The 12,261-nt window shown below is 52.7% G+C and overlaps 1 protein-coding gene across 1 annotated transcript in view; it reads left to right on the top strand.

The window, feature by feature from the left end:
- The window catches only part of POP1 (POP1 homolog, ribonuclease P/MRP subunit), a 32,256-nt gene extending 23,972 nt beyond the window's left edge, over positions 1-8,284 (top strand). Inside the window, exons 12-16 of the mRNA XM_004697702.2 lie at positions 136-251; positions 2,587-2,778; positions 3,842-3,996; positions 6,047-6,376; positions 7,515-8,284. Of these exons, the coding sequence (XP_004697759.1) occupies positions 136-251; positions 2,587-2,778; positions 3,842-3,996; positions 6,047-6,376; positions 7,515-8,169 (1,448 nt within the window). The 3' untranslated portion in view covers positions 8,170-8,284. The remainder of the gene's footprint in view (positions 1-135; positions 252-2,586; positions 2,779-3,841; positions 3,997-6,046; positions 6,377-7,514) is intronic.
- The last annotated feature ends 3,977 nt before the right edge of the window (positions 8,285-12,261 follow it).

Below are 12,261 nucleotides of genomic sequence, written 5' to 3'. Positions count from 1 at the left end.
CCAGGTGTCTCCTGGCAGAGAAGTTGACTGCATGCCTACAGAATATGTCCTGGCCCAAAAGGGCCACTGGCCACCGTGAGCTGACGCCGTTGCTGTGAAGGATGTGGTTTGAAGGCTGTTTCTTTTCCCTCTTAGATAATGAGAGAGTTAGACAGCTGCTGCTGGAGGGTGTGCCCGCGGAGTGTGCGCACAGCTTTGTGTGGGACCAAGCTATCTGTAAGAGTGTCACAGACACTAAAATCTCGGACCAGGTAACTAATGGTGTAGGCGGTTTGGTAAGGTCGCGAAAGACAGGTTGGAATTCTAGAGACTCTTAAGAGGTATCCGTGGGCTTCCTTTTAAGCAATTTACTGATCCCTTGTTTAGGACACAGGCAATGTCCCCTCCCCCACCGCCCCCTCCCATGCTTTTAGGGTAGACCATTTCTCGAACAAGTTTTTCTTTGATCCCACGCGCCCTTTAATTCCTCTCCATCTTCTTTAGCTCCTTGTTTTGAACACCTGTCAAGGAGCAGACTATGCAGCAGGGGATGGGGTCGATGGATTGAACGTAGTCAGTGGTGTCCGAGCTGAGAAGGGTGCCGAGCCCGGCTGAGGGAAACTGGGGGAGGCCTTTTATGGGGAAGGGCTGGCATGGGAGCAGACTCTCAGAAGGGCTGCGAGGATTAACCAGGCCACTCCAGGGCAGGGCCACGGCTGTGTAGAGAAAGGAACACAGGGAGTGGGGACAGCATGCCCAGGTGTCCAGGCTGGAAAAAGACGACATGCTCACAAACTTCCAAGCCATTCTGTAGCTTAGAATTGCGCATGGGACAGGAAGTGAAACTGGAGGGCAGGTGGGCCAATTATAAAGCACCTGGAGCTGTTTCCAGGATTTGGATTGGTGAGTGTCGAGAATCCACCTGACTGGGCATGAGATGGGGACATGGGAGCCGGAGCAAAGACTGCAGTTGGGTGACCTCAAGAGCCCAGGTCAGACGTGACGGGGCCGAGAAGGGTGACCTCGGGGAGGGGCTCGGATGACGGGGTAGGCTTAATGGGTATTTCTGGAAGGCACAGTTGACAAACTTGGTAACTGGTCGGAAGATGAGTGGGAAGAATGGGGGAAACTGTAGGCCGGGTTCTAATATTCCAGCTAGGGACTTAGGGGATCAGCAGAAAGAGCCAGGCCCCGTCGACATGCTCCGGATTCCAGCCATGTGCCTGGCACTGGAGGGTGGTCTCGGTAACTGTGAGTGAACGGGTGAACCTTGTGAGTCAGGGCATCGCTCGACCAGTGAGGAACGTTGGAGGAGATGGTGCATTCAATCTGGGATACCTGTGAGGGGCTGAAGGGACTTGACCACCTGTCCGTCAACTTGTCCTCCTGTGGTAGCCAACATGCTCTGATGCTGGAAGATAGGCCACCTGTGTTTCCAGTACCAGTGGAGGCCCCCACAGTGGAGAGGTTACAACAGAGTTTGCAGCCTAAGAACAGGAAGAAAAGGATCAGCCCTGCAGAGCACACCAGCATATTGTTGCCGGGTCCTGCTTGAAGGAGTCCCCTGCGTAGGAAGGCACTCCAGTGCACACCAGCTGCAGTGATAGACTCCGTCCTGAAGGTGGCGCCGGGCCAGGCAGCGTTTTGTTCTGTCGTACCCAGTCGCCCGGAGTCAACCAATTCCTCATCAGCTAACCCCTCTAACATAAGACTTGCCGAGACCAGGTGTCTGGGAGACAAGTGTCTGTTCAGCAATGAAGGGATGCACACTTCGGAGTCACCAGCATGCAGCTAGTAGTTGGTTAAAAAGAAAAGAATTTGGACTTGGCCATGGCCTGGAGAACCGTGGATGAAGCAACGGTTAGACTTTCCACATGGAGACAAGAGAAATCTCCCTGCCTTCCACTTAACTCCTAGAGCAGTGGTTCTCCACGTGTGGGTTGCTACCTCTTTGGAAGTCAAGCAATCCTTTCACAGTACCCAAATTAACAGTTATGAAGTAGCAACGAAAATAATTTTATGGTTGGGGGGAGGGTAGTCACCACATCATGAGGAAGTGTATTAAAGGGTCGCGGCCTTAGGAAGGTTGAGAACCACTGTTCTAGAGTCTTCTCTCTCAAATCCTTAGGCGGTGGTAACAAATTCTCAAGAGCCACCTCTTTTCCCATTTGTCACTCCGGGAGCCATTTTTACCGCATCTTTTATATCTTTTTACTTAAGATTTCACAAATTTTAAATGTAGCGACACTATCAAAAACCCAAACAAAAACAGAAGACCAACCTTGATAGGAGAGATTAGCAGGATGAATGCATATTGTTTTATAACTTCGAATCATCTAGCCCAAATGTAGCTGTTTTTTAACAGATGTGGCCCTTTTAGAGAGGGAACGCTAGATCCCAGAAGGGGTGCCTGGTGCTTAAAGTGACTTGACATTGATGTGCTGTGAAGGCTTCTCCTTATACCCTCCCACCCCCCACCCCACCCCAGCCTTTAGAAGGGTAGTCAGCATTTTAAACTGCCTCATTAAAACTGCTATTGGGGGAGACCCACTAGCATCTCGCAGAAGACTAGGGTGGTTTGTCTTGAATTCTTTTCTTCCACTGTAGGATTTAAACCGGATGAGAAGTGAATTGCTGGTGCCTGGGTCCCAGCTTGTGTTAGGTCCCCAGGAGTCCAAGATCCCCGTACTTCTGATCCAGCAGCCAGGGAAGGTGACTGGTGAAGACCGCCGGGGCTGGGGCAGCGGCTGGGATGTCCTGCTTCCCAAGGGCTGGGGCATGGCGTTCTGGATTCCGTTTGTAAGTTGATTTTTTTTTCTTCCAAATTCTGACTCCTACTTGCAACATGTAAAATGCATTCCTAATGATTCCTAAGTGCTGTGCAATGCTCAGACCTGTGCCCACTTTAGAAATCGCGAGGCGCTGACCTGCCCAAAGAGCCTAACTCTGGGCATGAGGTACTTCATATGCCTGCTGCTCAGAACCAGCTTCTTATTCGTAAGAGATGCGCTGACACAGATGCGCCCATTGGACGTGTTTAAAGTGGCCGTTGACAGTTGAGAGATAGAAGTAACGGCATGGTGACTTTTTTGCTTGAAGAAATTTCTTAGGATTTTAAAAACAAGACTTAAAAAGATGTAGAGACTATCATTCTGTTAAAAAACAAAACAAAAACAAAATCCCTGACCACCTGCTCCTAGTTTGTCTGCCATAACAAAATGTTTTATTAAAATGAAATAGGATCTTTTTTTCCTGGTTACTCTGATGGCTATAGGTGACAACAGGCCTGTGAGAAACGTGTGATTCACTCAGGTGAACTTGAGAAGTGGTAGAAAATGCAAGACAAATTCATTTCATTATTTAGGAGTAGAGCTACTTAAAAATAATTCCAGTTGATTAAAAAATAATTTCTGACATCCTTCTCAAACCCCCGAAAGCCATAGAAAGTAACCAGAGGAAGACTTGGGCCGCCTTCAAAGTGCTTGAGATGGGAGTGTTAGGGAGTCACCTGAAGCACTCAGGGTGGGCCCTCAACCCCAGCCCTCCCCTCCCTCTTTCTAAAACCATCGCTAGCCTGATTTTGGTTTGTCACCTCCATTCTTAGTTTTCATTTCGTCTGTATCCAGACGTCAAGTAATGGAGTTGGGCATATTTGTGAACTTGATGTTTCTCTGCTGACATCACTGTGCTCACTCAGCCCTGCCGGGCTCCGGGTTGCCGATTCATTCGCTTTCCTGTCTGTGAGACCTCCTTGTAGGCTTACCTCCGAGGGTTTTCAGCCAGTCTCTTCCTGAAAGCCATGGAGGCAGCTGTCCTCTCAGGAGGTGCACGGACGATCGTATCTTTTTGTTCTCTCTCTCAGATCTACCGAGGTGCCAGAGTGGGCGGCTTAAAAGAAGGCTTAGTCCATTGTCAGTACAAAAGGTCACCCAGCATCCCGGGTGACTTCCCTGACTGCCCTGCTGGGATTCTCTTTGCCCAAGAGCAAGCCAAGAACCTTCTGGAAAAGTACAAAAGGTAAGAAGGACATCGATGGGCTTCTTTGGGGGAAGAGAGGAAGTTCCTACTCACATTGGCTGCCGGGCTTGGAGAATGAACAGGTTTGAAGCGAGGATGTCCAGGGAGGGCTAGAAGGGCCAGGGCGTTAAAAGGATCGTCTGTGCGGGTGCTGAAGCCACTGAGACGGATGGCGGGAGGTGGGGACGCGGCACGCAGGACAGGGGAGTGCCGGGGAGCTGATGGTGTCTTGAAGAGCCAGAGCCAGTGGCCGCCTGTTGACTTGTGCTTCAGGGAGCTGGGGCCGTGGAGAAGGTGGTGGGAGCCTCAGTGAGGAACAGGGGCATCTTCACCCAAGGCCAATGGGGTGTGGAAAAGAAGGAGCTATCACAGCCCGTACCGGGTAAGGGCCAGAGCTCAGGACCCTCTGAGGCTACGTCCCTGCAAGGGAACTTTTTGACGATTTTTTTTAAAAGAGAAACATTTAAAATTATTTATTTATTTAAGAGATCATTTTATTGGGGGCTCGTACAACTCTTAATCACAATCCATTACATACATACATTGTATGTCAAGCACATTTGTACATTTGTTGCCATCATCACTCTCAAAACATTGTGCTTTCCACTTGAGCCTTTGGTATCAGCTTCTCATTGTTTTCTTCTCCCTCCCTGTTCCCCCCTCCCTCATGCACCCTTGATGCTTTATAATTTGTCATATCTTACACTGTCCGACGTCTCCCTTCACCCATTTTTCTGTTGTCTGTCCCCCAGGAAGGAGGTTATATATAGATTCTTAGAATCAGTTCCCCCTTTCTACCCCAAACCCACCTTCCCTCCACCCTCCCAGTATCACCACTCTCACCACTGGTCCTGAAGGGATCATCCATCCTGGGTTCCCTGTGTTTCCAGTTCCTATCTGTACCAGTGTACATCCTCTGGTCTAGCTGGATTTGTAAGGTAGAATTGGGATCATGATACTGGGTGGGGAGGAAGCATTTAAAAACTAGAAGAAAGTTGTATGTTTCATCAGTGTTACACTGCACCCTGACTGGCTCAAAAAGAGAAACATTTTAAGACTTGGTGGACTATTAGAAAATTGCTCTTCAGAATTTTTTGTCACTTTGCCCTCCTGGATGCACTTTGCCACCATTTATTTTTTCCCTTTGTGCTTCTGCTGTGACAGTCTCTTCTGATTGCCATATGATCAGCATCTTCACACCCTGGTGTTCAGTAGCTCTGTGGATGGAGCGGGCAGTGAGGCTGCACTGCTTATCCTTGCTGTGCTGTTCATCATCCTGTGGGGCCTCCGTTTGTTAGGAACCTGCTTCAGGGGGTGTGGCTGTGACCATTATACCAATGAGGCCAGGGCTCGTTGCTGGAACAAACCGACCCCAGCCTTGGTCCTCTGGGTTTACCTGTGCACTGTGAGCAGTTCAGGGGTGTCCGGTGCAGCATTCGTTGTCTGTGGGGGCAGAAGTTTGAAGCTTGCCAACGCCCTTCCGCAGAGAGCTGTTGAACAAATCAGCACGTAACCATGGTGGGATGAGAGACCCAGGAGCACGGAGATGCCTTTGACCTGCTAATGTGACCGCTCCACTATTGTATTCAGTGGAAAAACAGGTTAATAAAATACTGTATGTGGTATGCTAACATTGGTATAAAAAAGGGGCAATAAAGGTTTACATGGTGGTGTAGCGGGGCATGGATGAGCCTGCTGACCACAAGGTCAGTAGTTCAAGCCCACCAGCAGTTCTTTGGGGGAAAGCTGAGGCTTTCTAATCTCACAGTGTTCCAGTCTCAGAAACCCACTGGGGCAGCTCCACTCTGTCCTATAGGGCTGCCACGTGTCAGCAGTGATGGAATGGCAGGGGATACCTCCAAGGAAGGACATCAAAGATGTTGTTAGTGATCACCTGGGCCTTTTGCCTTTTCAACCTTGTAAATGTGAGGAGGGATCCGGCCCGGCCCGAGAGGCAATCATTGACCCTGAAGTCGGGCGTGGCACTACTTTCCATCGTCTGACCCTCAACGCTTCAAAATTGTGGTTCTCACCTTTGTGTTTGCATTAGACGCCCTCCTGCAAAACGGCCCAACTACGTAAAGCTCGGCACTTTGTCCCCTTTCCACTGCCCCTGGGTGCAGCTGACTCAAGATTGGGAATCGAGAGTTTTGGCCCAAGACGAATCTTCCGGAACCCCATCTCCCGATGGCGAGGAGAGCGCCCCCAGGGGAGATGAGAAGCCTTGGGCTGCCACCCCTGAGGACATCCTTCCACTCTCTGTAAGGGAACTGGGGGAGCCAGGGGACGCGATGGACGCAGAGTGTCCGGGCCAGGCGGGCCCCGAGCCAGTGAATGCCCAGGATGTTGCTGCCGCGGGGGGCAGCCTCTGCGTTGTCAGGTAAGCGGCGTGTGTTGGGGTGGTTCTGGTAACACGGTAGAGGATGTTCCCCACTGCAAAGCTCAAGGGGACACCTGGACTTCTGGAAAGAGAAGCCGGTTCTGTAGTGTTCCCTAGAGGCCCTAGAGAAGGAGTTGGACAAGGAGCTTTGCTTGGGGCCAGGATACGGCCTACTGAAATGATGACAAATCTTGGTAACCGGCAGTCCTGAGCCACGCCAGCCTTTTTGTTCTCCCAGGCAGGCTGTGGCCATCTGGCTGGGTCTTTGGGCACAGTCTAGGTGTGGCCTGAGGTGGGGAAGCACCGCCACAGACGGCGAGCTGGCCTCCCTTGCCTTGAAAGCCCGGAGCAGGTTTCTGCGGGCTCCTTGTGAACGCTCCGACTTCGGGGTAGATCAGCAGTCTGCCCTGAGGAATGCTGTCAGCCAGCTACCGTGTGAGAGAGCGGACTCCACTCTCAGTACCGCCGCAGGCTCTTTGGCTTATTAAATTATTCTACGCATCTGCTCGGTTCTTTTCTTTCTTTTTCTAATATAAAGTGCTTGTCGCCCTTGTCTCTTCCTTATTTCTCTTGAGCATCTTCACAGTTTCATATTCATTCTCCCTGGCACTTGACATAGAACTGTCCCTTGGGAGTGTCTCTGCTCCTGGGAACAGCAGGGCCCCTTCAGGCCCATCTCTCCTTGTGTTCCAGGCCTGGGTGCTAAGCCCAGCCTTGTATTTTGTGCTGCCTGCTGCATCTTAAGCCATTAGTTGCTCCGTTTCGGAATACCGCCCCCTGACCCGGCGGCGATCCGGAGTCACAGTGACCCCGCAGTGAAGGGTGGAACTGCCCTGGTGGGGTTCTTGATGGGAGCAGAGGCTCTTTTCTCTCAGAGTGGTTGGTGGTTTTGAACTGTTGACCTGAGAGTAGCAGCCCAGCATATAACCCTCCATGTCACCAGGGTTCATGTCAAAGATGTATTCACGTGCTATGTTTAATTTGTCGAAAACCAGAGCTTTTGATACATTCCCACGCAGTGCATGTGTATGTGTATAGATATATTTTAATGACCTCTAGCCATGCCTCATAATCTAATTGTCTCTCTCTCTCTCTCTCTCTGCACACAATCTCCAATACTTGTCTTCCACTTATCTAGGGAGAGGAAATTACTGAAGCAGCTGTCGGCCTGGTGCAGGCCCAGTTCTGGGGGCAGCCGGACAGCTCGGCGAGCTCCTGGCAGGGGCCAGCAGGACCTGACCCGAGAAGCCTGTCTGTCCATCCTGGGCCCACGCCCCCGGGCCCTGGTGTGGGTCAGCCTGACCCTGCTTCGCAAGGGCAGCCCAGAGCCCCACACCATGATCTGCGTCCCGGCCCAGGAGGATCTCCTGTGCCTCAGCCGGGACCAGCTCTACCGAGGGCCCCAGGAGCGCAAGCACAGCGACCCGTTCAAGAGTAGGCTCCTGAAGCAGAAGCAGAGGGAGAAGCTGGCGAAGAGGCAGAGGCACCGGGGCGCCGTCCTTGAGGGCCCAGCAGCAGAGGGCCCCGCGCCCGGGCACGAGGCGGTAACACGGGGCCTGTGGTCCGGCCCCCTCCCGCCCATAGCTTCCCACTGTTCCAGGCCCCTCCTGGGCTTTGTCACACAGGGGGACTTCTCCATGGCGGTGGGCTGCGGAGAAGCCCTGGGCTTTGTGAGCTTGACGGGCTTGCTGGATATGCTGTCCCGGCAGGGTGCCGGTGAGAAGGGCCTGGTGCTCCTGCGGCCCCCAGCCTCCCTGCAGTACCGATTCGGGAGGCTTGCCATCGAAGTGTGACTGTGGCCCAAGATCCTCGCCGGGCCCCCAGGTGGCTAGCTTTGCCTTCACCGCCTCCTGTTGCAAAATCTCCCGTGATACTCCTCGGAAGGGGGAATAAAACGGATGTGTGATGCGCATGGATAGAGTGCGTCCATCCTTCGGAGCAGCTCATCGATGCCCATCTTTGTCTGCCTTTGCTTCAGCACTTAACATGATTCTCTGGCCCCTTGAGCGCAAAGCCTGTATGCCCTGCTCTTTGGGGCTTTGTAATTCTCCAGAGACCAGTCGTGCGTGGATAGAGGGCAGTGAGAAAGAGGAGGACCCTCCAGGCGACAGATGGACCCGCGGCTGGGTGGCGGTGGGACGATCGTGAGGATGGCGTGGGACCGAGCAGTGCTTTGTCCTGTTGTGCACAGAGGGGTCGCTATGGGTCGGAACCAACTTCCTGCCACCCAACACCAGCTGTTTAAAAACCAGTATCAAACCCCTGTTGAGACTGTTTGGAAAGCCTGGTAGTTGTGTGACTGAATGCAGCGGTGGTTTATCGAATCATTGCAGGAGAGAACAATAAAACTAAGCACACGGTCTCTGCACGGAACCCGGGCCCTCGGACAGCTGTGTTCCCTTCTGAGCCGTGACCAGCACGTTAGATACATGAGCCCTTAAAAGCAGGGAAGCTTGGGGAATGTATCACTGCCTCCTTTCAGGCAAGCTCAGCTTGTGATCCAAGTGTTGGTCTAGACTTAGAATGGGGGCCGCAGGCCTCGGTGACCACTTGTCCGCCTTGGTGTTGACCAGTCCGTGATTCTGTTGTTGCTAGGTGCCGTCCTGTTGGTCCTGACTCTTAACGACCAGAAACAGGCCTGCAGCAGGCGGAAACGCCCCCAGTCCACATCCTCACAGCAGTGCTTTGGTTTGAGCCCATTGGTGCAGCCCCTGCGTCAGTCTATCTCGTCGGGGTCTTCCTCCTCTCACTGCTCCTCTGCTCAGCCAGGCGCGATGTCCTTTTCCAAGGCCTGGTTTCTCCTGACGTGCGTGCAAAGTGCGTGAGGCTGTCTTGCTCTGGCCGGACTTCAAAAAGATCTGTTTGTTCTATCAGCAGTCCCTGCTGAACTAGTCAGTGTATCTTTTACAGTGTATCTTTTACAGGCTCCACAAGTATCTGCAGGCAAGATAGGCCACTTCACAGATGACCTTTTTCACAGGGACTGGGGGTAGAACTCTTCCATGTATGGCACCCAACTTGGGTTCCAGGCCAATGCCCTTCATGTGCAGCCACCACACAGGTCAGTGGAGGCGGCCATGCTGCTGGGATGGTAACCAGGTCTCCGTGGAGCTTCCAGTCTACAGCAGACCAACAAGAAGGGCCCAGTGATCTACTGACTCACAGCCCATCCCGAGGATGGCGCACCCAGGGCCTCTTCTGCTGACTTGACCCTCGCCGAAAGAGTTCTACCACCAGATGTAACCATTGTGCCTTTCCCGGCACAGGTCCCAGGCTTTACGATGTGTGAGCGCGTGGTTCCTTTGAAGAAAAACCGCCCCAGTGGCCATTTCTGGGAAAACCTAGGCAATGCACGTGTCACCTAGCATCCCTGCTGGCAGTTCCTTATGCAGTCATGGGCGTGAGCCACGTGGAATCCTTTCCTTGCAAGCAGGACACAGGAAGGTGGGAGGACTGGCCCAGCATCACTGTCTGGGCTGCCACCGGTAGATCTTTCTCCCCAGCCAGGGGGTCCAACCCACCCATGTGAGGTGGCACTGTCATGACGTGGTCTCTGACCCAGGACCAGGCAGTGGTTGTCATTGGGTCAGCTCCCTCAGGACAGGTCGCTGCCCGGCCCTGCGAGTCCACATAAGCACCGGGTGGCTTAGCAGATCATAGACAATGGCGCTCACGGGTCACTTGGAGGATCAACCCCAGTTACCCAGCAATCTCAGTCACCCCAGGCCTCAGAACAAACCCCCCGCCCCAGGGATGGCGTCTTTTAACAACCGTGGTCTGTCATCCTGCCTGCACAACGGAATGACAGCCTTCACCGCACAGTTCAGTCTCTGGGGAGGGGCCCAAGCAGCAGCCCTCCCTCAGAGGTCCCCAGGGGCCGTTGTAGGTCACGCTCTGCAGGCTGGGGATGAGGGGCAGAGAGGTGGTGGGAACTTCCTCCTATGAATACCTTTAGCAGGTCTACCAACCTGAAATGATCTGGGATGCCAGTCCATAGGGGTCTGCTGTCTGGGAGCATCTGTAGGCAGTGAAAGCATCCCAATGGCCCTTCCCCGTGGGGACCAGGCCTGGTCAGGGTAACTTTCACCACCCTGAGCTGAGGAGGAGGCCAGCCTTTCCCTGCCTCGTGAGAATGTTTCCAGTCGACGGGCTTAACAACCGTGGCTGCACACGGATGCTGACTTCTGTGATTAGCATGGCGTTTCCCAATGTGGGCTTACTGGTATGGTTAGGGTGCGTGGGGGGCTCCAAAAGCAGATACCCACACTTTATCCTGGCTTAGGGGCTATAGGACAAATGTTTTAAATTGCCATGGGGTGGGGGTCAGGGCACTGAGTAAATATTTTTTCCCCCAAAAGGAGGCGGTAGACCAAATCTGTTTGGGAACCTGTCGTCCAAGGTGTGTGGCTTGGGTCTCGGGATTCGCAAGAGTTCCCCAGGTGACTTGCAGTCTAGGCTGAGAACCACTCTTGAAGGCTTTTAGGTTCCAAGGCAACCAGCCCTGGATACAGAAACTTACCTGTCTCGGGGACCCTGGCCAGGGTCCAGCTGGGTCTGGGGAAATGACCAAGTTCACGTAATGATACTTGTCTTGAGAGCTGGCACCATTCTGGAAGGAGCCTCCCCAATACCCCATGTGCTTACCCTTAAGGAGATGGTTTCCACGGTCCACAGCCTCCAACCCCATGTGTGTTCTGAACACACCAGGCTTTTGGTTCCTTGCACGGCCACTTCCTTTATGCCTGTGCAGCTTTGCTTGTGCTGTGTTGGGGAGTCAAGATAGCATAGTGGTTAGGCGTTGGGCTGTTACCTCAAGGTCAGCAGTTCAAAACCACCAGCTTCTGCAGGAGAACGACCCTATCAACCCGCCCTGAGTCAGAATTGGCCGATGTCGGTGAGGTTTTGTGTGACTGCTTTGGTCCCTCTGTGTGCGTTGGTCCCTCTGTATGCTCTCTGTAGGGCAGTCCTCTTCTGGCCCATCCTTCCAAGCTGGTTTGAGTCTGACTGGAGGAGGGTCCCCCTTCCTGCCCCGCTTGAGTTCCCCTCCTCCTGCCTACCTTAGCCTCGCTCACACAATGGGTTCCTTTCCAAATGGCATTGAAATGGACAGAGATCCAGTCTTTATGCTCGGCTCCATTTAGACTCTGAGCCTCCTCCCAAAGGTAAGACCAGTTCTTTCTCAACTATCGCTTGATCCTCGGGATCACAGTGTGCTCTTTCTGGCACAAATGAGCCCATAATTTGTGTCTGTCAGGTGTCGAAAAATGTCTGTAGCTCGCTGAATGTAGGACATTGTCAAAGACAATGAAACAAATCAAATTCACTGCCATCAAGTCCATGATAACTCATACTGACCTTAGAGGACAGAGAAGAACCCTGTTGGGTTCTGGAGGGTCAGTCTTCACGGGAGTAGGTAGCTTCATCCGTTGCCCTTAGAGCAATGACCAACACGTCATTCGCAAGGTCCCCAAGTGCAAACCAAGCTCGCTGCCATGGAGTGCAACTGTTCCTGTGTGTTTTCAGGGCGATGCATCTTTATGGGAGTAGAGAGCCTCATCTTTCTCCCGTGGAGCAGCTGGTAGTTTCAAATGGCTGATCTTTCAGTTAGCAGGGCCATGTGAAAAGCACTAGGCAACCATAGCGCCAGTCAGGAAACAGCAGGACCATCTTGGCCCAGGCCCGCTTTGCAATGGACGAGAGATCCACTAGGTGGTGCCAAGACCTAATGAAAAATCAGCTGTCTGGCGAGCTTGAGGCCTAAAATTCAAACCAGTTGCATAGTTTGGAGTGAGGGAGTTTATAAGGCCACAGATCACCCGGTATCCTGTTTTGAGGCAGATCCACACTACTGAAATCTCATTTGAAGAAACTGTCTTTTTTCCCCA

Source organism: Echinops telfairi, unplaced genomic scaffold, assembly GCF_000313985.2.
Source record: "Echinops telfairi isolate 266 unplaced genomic scaffold, ASM31398v2 ScPeMD7_1;HRSCAF=3_0, whole genome shotgun sequence".
Classification (NCBI taxonomy): Eukaryota; Metazoa; Chordata; class Mammalia; order Afrosoricida; family Tenrecidae; genus Echinops; species Echinops telfairi.
This window is presented reverse-complemented; position numbering and strand designations above follow the sequence as displayed.